Source organism: Oryza brachyantha, chromosome 4, assembly GCF_000231095.2.
Source record: "Oryza brachyantha chromosome 4, ObraRS2, whole genome shotgun sequence".
Lineage (NCBI taxonomy): Eukaryota > Viridiplantae > Streptophyta > Magnoliopsida > Poales > Poaceae > Oryza > Oryza brachyantha.
Genome location: NC_023166.2, coordinates 21,006,309 through 21,020,127, shown reverse-complemented (window position 1 = coordinate 21,020,127; position 13,819 = coordinate 21,006,309). Strand labels below are relative to the sequence as shown.

The 13,819-nt window shown below is 38.2% G+C and overlaps 2 protein-coding genes across 3 annotated transcripts; one reads left to right on the top strand and one right to left on the bottom strand.

Annotated features, from left to right (window-relative positions):
- Positions 1-242: 242 nt before the first annotated feature.
- Positions 243-5,799, bottom strand: LOC102705069 (probable protein arginine N-methyltransferase 6.1). 2 transcript variants are annotated; one of them, XM_040523780.1, is made up of 14 exons: positions 5,424-5,799; positions 5,201-5,266; positions 5,062-5,130; positions 4,511-4,546; positions 4,016-4,081; positions 3,611-3,679; positions 3,434-3,511; positions 3,135-3,213; positions 2,925-3,019; positions 2,719-2,803; positions 2,264-2,445; positions 2,045-2,163; positions 1,490-1,576; positions 243-330 (listed from the first exon to the last, which is right to left on the bottom strand). In XM_040523780.1, exons 1-13 carry the CDS (start codon positions 5,610-5,612, stop codon positions 1,534-1,536), a joined length of 1,176 nt encoding a protein of 391 aa, XP_040379714.1. In that variant the 5' UTR covers positions 5,613-5,799; the 3' UTR covers positions 243-330; positions 1,490-1,533. The 2 variants fall into 2 exon arrangements, with proteins under 2 accessions (XP_040379714.1, XP_006653878.2); XM_006653815.3 differs by lacking the exon at positions 243-330 and adding an exon at positions 786-1,181.
- A 1,646-nt stretch (positions 5,800-7,445) lies between these two features.
- LOC102718543 (transcription factor SRM1-like) lies at positions 7,446-12,657 on the top strand. The gene is made up of 2 exons (XM_006652962.3): positions 7,446-8,377; positions 12,008-12,657. Exons 1-2 carry the CDS (start codon positions 7,548-7,550, stop codon positions 12,507-12,509), a joined length of 1,332 nt encoding a protein of 443 aa, XP_006653025.3. The 5' UTR covers positions 7,446-7,547; the 3' UTR covers positions 12,510-12,657.
- The last annotated feature ends 1,162 nt before the right edge of the window (positions 12,658-13,819 follow it).

The following is a 13,819-nucleotide window of genomic DNA, read 5'->3' as shown; positions in this document are numbered from 1 at the left end:
ATAGGCCTTTCCTGAAAAAAAAAATGCAAGTACTTACTGTTACATATGGTTGCTGATGCCCATATTAACCACAAGGTGCACGAAGAAAAGTCATATTAACCAGTACAATGCATGCAAGTTGAGAATGATACGTTAACAAATAAACCTGGGTAGTTGTTGGTGGCTGGTTTAGTTCTATTCTACTACCGTATGCGTCGTGGCAGCCTCTGATGCAGACATGCATGTTGGCCTCGCTTGCGTTAGGGCAGGGGTGATGTCCTGGGCCAATAATGTAGCACCTCAACTTGACCTGTGCTGTGCAGACGTGGAGACAACGCAGGCAGCCATTTGCTGCGGGAAATGATGCACACGTAAGATCCCGCCCAACATAAATTATCAAGAGACTTCAAACAGAGCAGTGTTAGGGAAAGGATTAGTAAAGTAAGAACAGGGTCAGTCGCATCCACGTGAACAACACACGCACGAATGCATGCTCAAAGCACCTGGCAATTGCTGTCTGTCAGCAGTCAACACCGGGAAGTAAGAATTCAACAGGTAAAGTTTATGATGGCAACTGCGGCAGATAAAAACATAATATAGTTGTATCAGACTAATCAGTAGCACTTGCTTTAATACAAAGACTCCTTTGGGGTGATTGTTCTGCTTGTTTTAGGAAAAAGCTAATCAGTATATTTACGAATAAAAAATAATTTATGAATATAATTTTTATATACGTGTTTTTTATGATCTAAAAGCCAAGACCGAGAAACAAACTATGATAAAAAAACTCAAAATTTACTCTAATTTTAAGGTTGGACATTCAAGTTTTAGCTTATAAGCATAAGAAAAAGTGAAAAGATGGAGCTGCTTAACAATAGTTTACCGCAGCAAAAAGGAGAATATCACGAGATTCCTCAATCAATCTATCTGACAGAAACTTAAGTCTACATCCTGCTTCACGGTTGGGTTGAAACCAAAAGGTCCAATGCAACCGCATTGGTCGCTTTGAGCTGGAACACCACCAAAGAAAGCGTCACTTTGTGCAGGCTGTCACAACGACTAAAGTACAAGCGTCTCAAGAAAGTAAAAGCTCAATGTCACAGCAGGTAAAGGTTACGTTGTGGCCTTTTTGGTTGAAGAGAAAAACAGCTCATCTCCATTTTCCTATCTTTTATCGCTTTACCCTCATCTCATCCTGACTCCTGAGACAGAGACTCGGAGTTAAGCGCATCAAAGTCAGACAAGACACAGACGCAAAAACATCCACCAAAATAAAGCACATGGCAAATCGAAATCATGAAGTCCAACAAAATTTTCATGCCCGTTACATCTAAAAATCCAAAACTAGAAAAAGAACATGAGGAAAAACTCAAAAGAACAGAGGAAAGAAAATAAGCGGAGGAATACTGGTTACTGTTGTTGACACACATACAGGAATTCAGCATCAATAGCCAATGACCACAGTTAATGGTTATTAGAAGAGACCCTCTTGCAAGTTGTAGGATCTTACCATCAGAAGTTGGAGAATCCGGATCAGCCAACTAAGAACAACATTCATCGCATGGCATAATCTTTCACCAACGTTTGGCCTCCCGTTCTGTTGTACACAAACATAGAGTCAGAGAGGGAGAACAAGGAACTGGGCAATTTCCAGTAATAATCAAAATTTGTACCAATATAGTGATATACATAAACCATGACAGTTTCTTAAAACAAAAACTGATAAAAAGTTCAAAATAATCTAAATCGAGCTATAGCACTACATAGATGTAAACTTGTTAGGACAAAGGAACATCCATATCAACATCCAACAAAATGATCCACTAGCAGTACAGGCAGGCGATGAATGCAATTTGTCATCCTTGCAATTCCCATATGGGCAGCTGAATTCACAGTTGACACCATGGACAAAATTCAAAACACAGCATGCTAGTATAAGGAACTCAGCGAGCGTGTGTAGCTTGGCTAAATTTGAATCCATTGAACTACAAGATTATAACTAGAAATCTATCAAGCAACTGTGTTGAACCAGACAACACAATAGTAGTCTGTCACAGGAACTTACGAGCAATGTAGTTCAATATTCAGAAAACGTGGGTTTTCCTCACTTTGAGACACTGTTACAGAACCTTCTATAATTTGGTCCTGTTTCACTTCTATAGGATCAGGGAAGTACAGAATAGTCTGCAGAACAAGAAATGACAATATTACACCAAAAAGAGCAGGAATAGCATAATATATTGAATAATTCAATTAAGGAAAACACCATATCAGAAATCAGAACCTGGTGCCAATGGGTTGGCTCATCCTCTGGGGCTGTGGACAGCAGAACTGCATCATCTGATCCTCGGCGCCGTTTCTTGTGAATAACATCAAGTGGATTCAGATCGGAAGGTGAATTGTCAGAGGGATTTGAAGGGCCATTGAACTCCACTTCAAACCATAAACCAAAGCCATGAATGGGAGCTTCACATGGGAGAGATTTTTTGTCAGCAGATTAAGGTGTGATGTTTTTTGACGTGATTAAGGTAGGATATTTATCATTTATAAACTGGAAGTTGAGTAATCAAAGACCAATCAGTAGTTTCAGAACTGAGTAAATAATGAAAAATACAGCTGAGCATTCATGTTTCATATATTAAATTGCATGTGGATGAAGATTGAAGATTTTATAGATGCTATTCAAATAGCAGATTCAGTGCCAGGAATAATATTATACAGGACAAAGAGACAATTCACCTAACATCATTGATGAAACTTTGTATTTAGTTGTGATAGATTTGAGCTCCTCAGCCTTAAATGTGTAGCAATCTATGTGTTTGACCTGTAAGCAGACATAAATAAGTTACAAATTTAATAATGATTTGACGTTAATAAGCCTCAACAGGTAAATATAGTTATTTGTTTGAACATTCTATCACCCACAGAATAGTGTGAAGACTCACCACAAATGGCCAACTTAAAACATTCTCTCCACCGATTATTTCAATGGAGGGCTCCTCGGATGTAAATTTTTTGGCAAGTGGCACAAGCGCAGACACTGTAGCAGTACAAGCACGAAATCGAGTTATAGCGTGTAAAAGTCAGCATCCTATGTGAGATGATGAAATATGATGGATAATCAGAGTCTGAAAATGAAACAAATATTAACTTACTATTGATGCCATAGACATCAGACCAGAAATCAACACTGCCTTCATACCTCTCAGAGTTTGTTATGGGTGCCATGAAGAGCTAGGAAAGAAGGATACATAGTTCATCAGGCTAAGAACTGTTCTGTAATTTGTTCCAAGAAATAATATTTCGTACCACATATGACTACTTCAACTTAGAATTACAGTTAAATTAATTCAATAAAGCACTAGCAAATAGGTAATTGATTGGAAAAGTAGTAAAATATTTCCCCTAGTTCTATCTTATTTACATAAATAAAATGTCATGTGATAAGTTATACCGTAGCATGAGATGGAAGGATAAGACCACCAGGTCTAAGCCATTTATCCCTTGCAAAAAGGACACTAGGCAGCATGCTCTGCAGATTAGAAGAGAATAGAACTAGGGAAAGTAAGAAAATATCATAATGCGATGCAGAAAACAATGGAACAAGGACCATATATATAAAATAATGTACCTCGTAGAGAAGCATATAACCCATCCACTCTGATATTATCACATCAACCTTATCCTCAACTTCAACATCCTGCACTGTCAATTCAACATAAATTAAAAAAATAATGCAGATAAAAAAGTAAAGATGTAAAAATGCTAATGTAAATATATTTAGAAAGAATAATGACCCAGAGATTGTATCATGTAAAAATATAGAAGAAAGCACAAGCTTTATGCCCTGCTCATCCAAACATGTGTTCAATATAAACCCAACTCATTAAAACAACAGCAAATGCAGATAACTCTTCCAGTGAGCAAAAGTAACCAAAACATGCACATTACACAAAAAATAAATAATGCAAAAACATACTTTGAGGGATTGAGGAAATGCATATAACATAGAAATAACATGAATGCAGAATCTTACCTCAACACGTCCATGAACAACGACGATCTTATCATTCAGATTATTCGCCTTTACAATTTCACGAGCCTGTGCAACAAGAAGACATTTATTTGCCATGCAGCATACCCATAAGAGTAGTTACTTTTCAAAATAGCATGATCCATTATATTAGTATAAATATGGCACTATATTCAATATCTGCAATGATCAAGATCAAGGCACTATTAAAATATACTTTCATGCACTCTCCTGTGGCAACTGGTATTTCAAAGATGAGAAGGAAGCTTCAGTGTCAATCGTTGTTATGCAGACCACTAAAAACACCTGGTCATTGTTCAACATGGGAATACACTTGTGTGCAGTCATTTTGCAATTGTGTATTCTATGTCCTTATATGATATAACGAGCATACTTTTAAACTCGAAAATGGTCCACACATAAATAAGAGAAAAATAGCAAACAATGTACGGAAATACTACAAGTTAAAATTAGAGTATATTCACAAAATAATGTTACCTGAGTTGCCATTTCACTAGCTTCCACAGCATACACCTGTAAGTCCATTTGAAGAAAAAGCTCACTGTTATAAGGCAGACAAATAGATAGGTGAAAACGGGAATCTAGTGTTAGAAAATTAAGTGACATATACTACAAGACCATCTAGTTTCGGATCAGGGGAAAACACAGGGGCCATCAATATCCACGTCATGTTTGTTAGGATATGGAAATGACAGACTTAAGCTGTTTTTTTCTTTCAGAAACAAGAACTAGGCTAGTTTTTCTTTCATGAAGGACAAAATAAAGCATTGGAGAAAAATCCATCTTACAGCACTAGTTATTGCTGTTCAATTTGCAAGCATGCAAAACTACCTCTGAATCAGCACATAATATACTTCATTGCACTAACGCAGGATTAAACTGAATGAGAGAGCACGGTCAAATTAATTTTGCATCATGAAAAAAGTAAAAAGACTAGACCTAACCTAGCACGACAGAAGTATGACCCAAACATTACGCTATGCATGTAAATTGGCCATTCATCTCAGCGGAGGGATTTTGTAGCTTACTCGTTTTGCACCAGCTTGAGCGCAGAACACCGAGAGTATTCCAGTTCCACACCCCACATCCATCACAACCTGAACAGTTTCAAACCAATCACAACATTACACTGAAACCATCTGGCCCCAATTCGGCAATTAGATTTACCTTCCCCTCGATGAACTTCTGGTGGTGCATGATGGCGGAGCGGTAAGCATCCGTCCTAACGCGATCCTGCCAAGCAAAGCGGAACTCGTCATCCAATCCAACCAAATCGCGGCCCGGGCTGGCGGCCTCACAGCACGGACCCCGCCCACGCGCAGGGGTTGGGGTTTAGGGTTTGAACGGAGAGGGAACTGAAACGCGGGTACAGACATCGGCGGTGGATTACCTTGATCATGGCCTCGTGGATTCCGATGTGGGAGTACGACTGGAAGTAGATGCGGTCGTGCTCCGCCAGCGGCGCGTCCGCGGACGCCGCCGACGCATCGGATCCCGCGGTGGCTGGCGGCGAGGCGGCGGAGAGGCGCGGGCGGCGGCGCGCGAGGGGGGAGTGGCCGTTGAGGTGCGACGGAAGCATGGCGGCGGGGAGGAAGGGATCGAATCTAAGGGAAACGCGAGAGATTCAAATGGATATTTCTGAATCAAATGCTATCGTCTCTAATCTCTAAGCCGCTTTCCCATTTTTCTCTTTTCAGACCAAGCAATTTTGATTTTGGGGACTAAAACCGCGCGAACCGAATTGTGTTTCTCGTAAATTTTACATTACCCTCCCTTTAAATCAGCACTTCATCCAACTTTACTTCAGCTAACGAAACTGCTGCAAAAAATTAAAATTAAAAATTTAATTTAGAAGTTATTTTTATAGTCTGTTCATCTTGGTTTATATTTTAGAATTTGGTTTTAAATCCCTATGAACACTATAAGCCGTATAAGCAAAATATCATGTTTATGAAACCTATCCCTGTCGTACTTTTTTTTATACTTATTCTACTTATGTTCATAAGTCAAAATTTAATTTTCAACTTTATATTCGGAGTTAATTTTGGGATGTTTTTATCCTAGTTTATTTTCAATCTTAACTTTTAAATCGATATATAACATGTAATTTTCTTTTTTTCATACATCCATAATTTATAGGCAATTAGGTCATCACTGTGCCCTCGCCTCTTCATGGGCGAATAGAACAAGGAAAGCCCTTCTCCATTATTTTTTAATCTCGTAATTGATTTGTTTTGAAATAACTAAGTTATAGTTATAGAGATGAGACGAAGAAGAATGACATGCTACGTAAAATTACTCAAAGGTTGAGATAGGCAAAGAGAGACAAGAGGGCCTTTAAGTTGTTGAGTGGTCTATACGAACTTGGTAATATAAGTCTTTAAAACTATTTTTTATTTATATATAAGTCATATGACATAAACAAAAATTATGAAAGTATTAAAATAGTATAAATAACTTAAATTATTAATGAGAAATAGATAATATAAAACTTATACAAACATTTCTTAAAACAAAGATCAACCAATCAGGTTGATCAGTCGGTGCAGGTGTGCAGCCGTTCAGGTGGCCATGGTACATGGATGATGGATTTTCATAGGAACTTTTTTATATATATTTACAAATATTTTTAACTTTATAGTTAACTCAATTGTTTGTAAATTAAATATTGCAGATCATTAAGCAATTCAACCGAAATGTATATGCCACCTAAATTGGTTCATCAGCTTATCTAGGCCATTTATCATGAAAAAGCCAGTAATCGGGCCATATAATAGAGATTGAGGAGAACGCGAAAAAACATATTGTATGTTTTGAACTGAATAATTCAAAATGAGCACTACTATTTCATAAAAACTGAAAACATATATGCTATAGCTGCACCTGAAATTAAACTAAATGAAAATTATCGACCATCATCGAGAAAGGTAAAACAGTTGTAATACACATCCCGCCACTACACGGGGTTTATCTTTTAGGGCTTTAGAAGAAAAACTCAAACAACATATTTACAAATAAAAAATAATTTTAAAATAATATATATATTTATAGCGATCTAAGTAAAATAAACTGTAATAAAAACATCAGAATCAACTCTAAATTTATGATTAAGAATTCAAAATTTGTATTCTAATATAAGTAAAAGCTATAATACGAGAGTGCCATGTTTAAAAAACAACATGAGATATGATAATTTTTTCTCAAATATAAATAAATAGTGTCTAAGAGAATAAGATGCAGCTCATACTCTCCTGGTCAATTTTTAAGATGCAAGCAACACGTGGTCTCACTGTCACCGCTAATTAGGAACTTGACAACGACAGGAAGAGACGAGCATAAACTCATGATTATAAGTTGTTGGTCAATCGATGGAGCCGAAAGCTTAACCCCTCTATAAGACACATATCAATCCCCTCTCTCTAACAAAAAAAAAAAATCAAACCAAAAGAAAAAATAAAAGAAGAAAAAAACTACGGCCGGCGTCGCGCCAGCGCCCAGCGGCCACCCCCACGCCATGTCCCCTCCCCGTCCCCGTCTGCGTCTGCCGCTGTCCCCTTCCTCCCACTCGCACTCCCCGCCGAGACGCTGCACTCCGCCACCCAGCGCGGTGAAACAAAAATATCCCCTTCCCCCCCGACCGCCTCGCGGTAACATCCCCACCACGGCCGCCGCGGTAGATCTCCTCCTCCTCGTCTCGGCTTCTCTCATCTCTCTCTCCCTCCTCGGAGGAAGCCCCCAATTTATTCCGCCGCCCGAAACCCGCAGCCTCCCCACAAGGAGCCAAACCAGAGGCCGAATTAAATCTCTCTCCCCCTTATCCCGCCGCCGCAATTCCTCCCTTCCCAGAAATCTCTCTGCGCCGCCGCGGCCGCCGCGAATTCTGTGGCGTTGTTTAGGGTTTGAGGTCCGGGGGTGGGGCATGGCTGTGGAGGAGGCGAGCAGCAGCAGTGGGGGTGGGGGTGGGAGTGGGGAGGAGGGTGGTTGTGGGGGGTGGACACGCGAGCAGGAGAAGGCGTTCGAGAACGCGCTGGCGGCCACGCTGGGGGAGGACGAGGACGAGGACGAGGAGGGGGACGGGATGTGGGAGAGGATAGCGGAGGCGGTGGAGGGGAAGACGCCCGACGAGGTCAGGCGGCACTACGAACTGCTGGTGGAGGACGTCGACGGCATCGAGGCCGGCCGGGTTCCGCTCCTCGTGTACGCCGGCGACGGCGGGCCGGAGGAGGGCTCCGCCGGGGCTGGGAAGAAGGGCGGGGGAGGAGGGGGCCATGGGGACAAGGGGTCGGCTAAGTCGGCTGAGCAGGAGCGCAGGAAAGGGATCGCCTGGACGGAGGACGAGCACAGGTCAGCTTTGCCTCGTTCTTATTGGCCTAATTACATTGCTGCTCTAGCTAAGAACTGATGGTTACTGAACTGGCTTCGATTACTTTACCTTTTTGTACTGTTTTATTTGGGGGATTAATCTGTCTAGTCGTTGTAAATTGAAATGCTTTGGGAATTTCGGAAATCGCTATTTAGACTGTATATCTGCTGCTCTTGGTTGCAGGACTGCATACTTGTAGGTGTGTGGTTTTGCAACTTTCTGTGCACTGGGGATGTAGGTACTAGTTCCCTGCTTGACTTTCTATTGCCTGGATAAATGATTATATAGGAGCTAGAGCACTAGTTATTTTTAGAGAGATGCTATACGTATGATTCTGGTACGATAAAACAACAGCCATGTATTATGTTGCTTGAAACATTCACGGTACGCAAAAGAACGCTAACGATCTCGTAGTGTCCGTTCGTCCATCTGGCTAGATCGTACGTGAATCGTACTCTACGCGTCATATGTATAGCATTTTTGGTTATTTTTATTGCATGGTGAATTATACAGACCTTCTGTGTTGTTTGGAATATTTACTGATTGATTTGTCTGTTATTGCAGCTTGTTTACGATTTTTGGAAATTAGCTGTTCATGTATTTCAGCTGCTTCAGACCCCATGAAGTAGGCTTGTTGGTTTGTGTGCGATAGGTCTTGTCCTGCATGGTTCTTTTTTTCATGGACCTCACCAATTGGCAGTTTACTCTACATCTTGTACTAGTTCTCCTCCGATGGAGTGGCCGATTACTTAAATTGCCGCATGCTTGTTTTCGGCAACCCCAGTAACCACTGGACAGAATCCACTTCTAATTTATAAATTGTTTTCTAACAGTAACAGTAACCTCCATGCATTACCATTATGGTGAATCCAATGCATTTGGAGGTGCATCCTCACTCCGAATTAGGTTTAGCTGTGGGTCTCATTTCTTCTTGGTAAATGCTTGTTTTTAATTGACTCATCTTAGCATATTTTACCTACCTCCTAAAAGGATTTATGGAGTAGTCAGAACAATGATCAATATAATTTATTTTTGTCCATCCTAAATTTATTTCAACAAAATTAACAGTTTGTGTTTGTTCTACATTTCATGCTATTTATATTTCTGTATGTGATATGCTAATATTTAGTAGAAATTTTCGTGATGGCTTTGCTTTTCTAAAATCTACCCTATTGTGCACCAACTCGTTTTACTCATTCCTCATCCTTCATTCATCATTCTTCAAATCCGACGGCTTGAATCATCTTTCTAAGATCGGACAGCTAGGACTACGTAGACTTTTTAAATTAGAAATTATCTAACCAATTATAGAGTTTTCATATGTTAGAAATTATCTTTCCAATTAGAAACAAGGCAAGACTTTTTAAATTAGAAATTATCTAACCAATTATAGAGTTTTCATATGTTAGAAATTATCTTTCTAATTAGAAACAAGGCAAACTCTTTCTATATATTAGAGGCTTTATATAAAAATAAATATATAGACTTTGTAATCATAAATTTTCTATAAATATGCATTGTATACCTTTAGAATCAAAGCCCAATCGCAACATAAGCGCGACATACGTAATACCACAAGCCTGCACGAGACACCATTAGAACACTGACAATGATACTAAGACAATGAAGTTCATGTTCAACACCGTTGTAGTTGCACTAATTATAAGATCGATCAAAACTCTAGACCACTTTGGTTGGACGCTCAAATAGTCAAATCACCAACAATAACATCAGAGATAAGTCTCTGGTAAATAGAAATAAGTATTTGGGGTTCTAGATATATTTTTTTGGCAATATCGTTTTATGTGAATAAGTAAATTCCTTGATCTGTCAAATGATGCGTCACTGCAAAATACTTTGCTAATGCATCTTCTGATAATAACGAACGGGAAGCACAACCAATGGAAACATCATTACTAGTCACACTTTGTTAAAAAATGTCATATATGTTAAAAAAAACTGAAAAGAACTTGTATCATAAATATTTGCTAGGTATTATATGATCACTTACTATTTGATTTAAACATTTTTTTAATATAAGAAGACACAACAAAATTTGTTTTTAAACTCATATGAAATTTAGACTTTGAATTACTTGTTATTTGAGAATTGCACGGTTGTTTTGTATATTTGATATATACAAACGTAAAGAAATTTTTATTTATTATAAGAAGACGAAAGGTTCTATTGGATGCAAAACATGTTTGTATAAAGTAGATTTAATTAAATTTAGTTTTATAGAGTTTAAATTTTGTGTTAATATTAGATAATGCAAATAAATTATTTAATTAAAATTATCCTCGCAATGTGTGAACTTGATCTTGTAGTGATTTTGAAATTAATGTATAAACTTGGCCTTGCAAGTTTGGGAATTATCATCCAAACTTGAGAACTTGTAATTGCAATGTGTGTCAGCCTATAATTAATTATACAAAGTTACAATAGTCACTATTGACGGGTGGTTCGCTGTTATTTTGTCAAAGTTTGTTTAAATAATAATTAGATTAACAAATGCTTGATAGACAAACAACTTCAAATGTTCAGTTTATATGACTGCGTTTGAAAGAGTTTATGATATCTTATTTGCATTACTAAATTGAATTGTAGGGTTATCACTAGTATGATATTTGTGATAAAAAGAACTCGAGTGATAAATATTTGCTAGGTCGATCAATTAATATTTGATTTAAATTTCTTTTATGTAATATATGGAGACACAATGATATTTGTTTTTCAACTCGTAAAAAGATTAGACTTTTAATTGTGTGTTATCCGAGAGCTACACAATTATTTTGTTCATTGGTATATACAACAAATTTTCATTTAATCTAAGGAGAGGAGAAGTTGTATGGGATGAAACTCATGTTGGTATAAAGTACCTTTTATTAAATTAAGCTTTACAGAGTTTCAACTTTGAGCTCATATTAGATAATGTAAATAAATTATTTAATATGAACTTGATCTTGCAATGGTTCTAAAATTAGTGAATGAGCTTGGCCTTGCAAGTTCTGAAATTACCGCCTCAACTTAAAAACTTGCACTTGCAATGGTTCTAAAATTTTGTAGAAGTTTGTTTAGATAATCAGAGTAACAAATGCTTGATAGATAGATAACTTTGAATGTTTGGTTTATATGATTGTATTTGAAAGAGTTAGGATATCTTATTTGCACTACTAAACTGAACAGTAGCGTTAGCACGAGCACATTACTAGTTTCTGAAATGTGAAAAGTCTTAAATCATTTCTAACCTTCATGCATGATGTCATGCTTTGTGTTAATGTTTTCGACCAGAACAAGCTACTATATGCTTGCCGTGTGCATGTAATAGTCTTCTGTGTCTTTTAGAGATAGTCCTGTTTTCATTTGCAACCTGTGATACATGTGCAACGTGTATAATATTGCCCCTGAGTGATATATACATATGTATAATATTGTTCACAGCTCAATCGAGAACATGGTAGAAAAAATGGCACAACTTACCTCATGCATACATCGGTAGCCATTTCCCCTCTGATCAGGATGTGAAATATTCAAAGTTGATGTGAAAATTCATGCAGACTTCACTTGCTCGTGGTCATTGATGTGCCATATCGCTTAATTTTAATTTGCAGGCTGTTCCTTCTTGGACTTGAGAAGTACGGCAAAGGTGACTGGAGGAGCATCTCAAGAAACTTTGTAATCTCAAGGACACCCACCCAAGTAGCTAGTCATGCACAGAAGTATTTTATTCGCCTGAACTCAATGAACAGAGAGAGGCGGCGATCAAGTATACACGACATAACCAGCGTGAACAATGGAGATGCATCTGCTACTCAGGGGCCAATAACAGGTCAACCAAATGGCCAACCAACAAATCCTGGAAAACCCTCTAAGCAATCTCCACAGCCTGCAAATGCACCTCCAGGCGTCGATGCTTACGGCACTACAATTGGACAACCAGTTGGTGGTCCTCTCGTGTCCGCAGTTGGCACCCCGGTTACACTCCCTGTTCCTGCTGCACCACATATAGCGTATGGCATGCATGCCCCAGTCCCTGGAGCTGTAGTACCTGGTGCCCCAGTAAACATGCCTCCAATGCCGTATCCAATGCCGCCGCCAACATCCCATGGATGAGGGCTTTGAATGCTACAGTGCTTCTAGACAAACTCATAATATCTGTGTTATTTAGCGTTTGAATGAATGCTGTCATGATGCCTTAATAAAGCAATATCAATAAACTCTTGTACATTACAGATGGTTATTGAATGTAGCATTTTGAGGATATTGGAGACTCTATTTATCATCTGTGTTACCTCTTCTTCCTATCACGTACGCCGCCGAATCTTCATCAGGCCAGATGTGGTACGCTATCAATAAGGTCTGTTCCAAACTATAACGGTCATTGTTTCGCTTCTGAAAAACTCTAACGGGTGATTGTTTTTCTTTTTCAAAGATATATTTATAGATGAAAAATAATTTATGAACAAAATTTGTAGTGATCAGGTAAAAATAAACTACATTAAAAAGACTCCAAAATTAACTCCAAAGACTAAAAATTTAAATACAAGTATAAAGACAAATGAAAAGATGTGGAAGTGAGATTTTAGATGCGGACATAAGATTTAGAATACCTAATTTTCGTGATAGCTATTTAAGACTCAAATAAATGAATTAACTACTGTAAATTTAAATTTGATTTTAGAGTTTTTTCATCGAAGTTTATTTTCTACCATTGATTTTTAGATAACTAAGAATACATATATAATTTTTTCATTTATAAATTATTTTTAATTTTAAATATACCGTTTCATTTTTTCCGAGCCGAGAGCAAAACGTTAATTCCTATGCACCATTTTTTTTTGAACGGTCTGCCCGGTCAACTGGCATTTTACGTCACACTACCATCGTGGTGGTCACAAGTAGCAGCATACCACAATATTGTCAGTTTCGCTCCTCCAAGTTTCATCCCTTCAAGATCGTGCCAAGTATAGCAGGAAAACCAAAAGGGCAGCAAATCCTGGAAACAGCCGGCCGAGCCCTACTACCCATCCGCCACTTCCTGGCTTGGAAGATGTTGCAGTTACCATCTTAATTGAATTCCTCCTTCCTAATCAAAGCTGGAGTGTAATTAATCGTGTGAAACCAATCGCAAAGCCCAATTTGGTTGGCATTAAACAGCCACTTAGGGAAATCCGTATATGGGTGCAGTGTGAAACAGTCCTGGAAGGCTGAAACCCAAAACCGAACCGTCATTTCCTCCCGTTTTAAAATTTAAAATTTATTATTTTATATTAAAATAAAATATATATGTTTTTCCACGTTGACCCCATGAATCTGCACCAGTACAAAATAGGAGTAGGAAGAAACTTCAGTAACGGATCAATGATGACATGGTCCAGATAAGGGAAAGAAAACAAAAAATATATAATGTCAGTGTCAGTGTC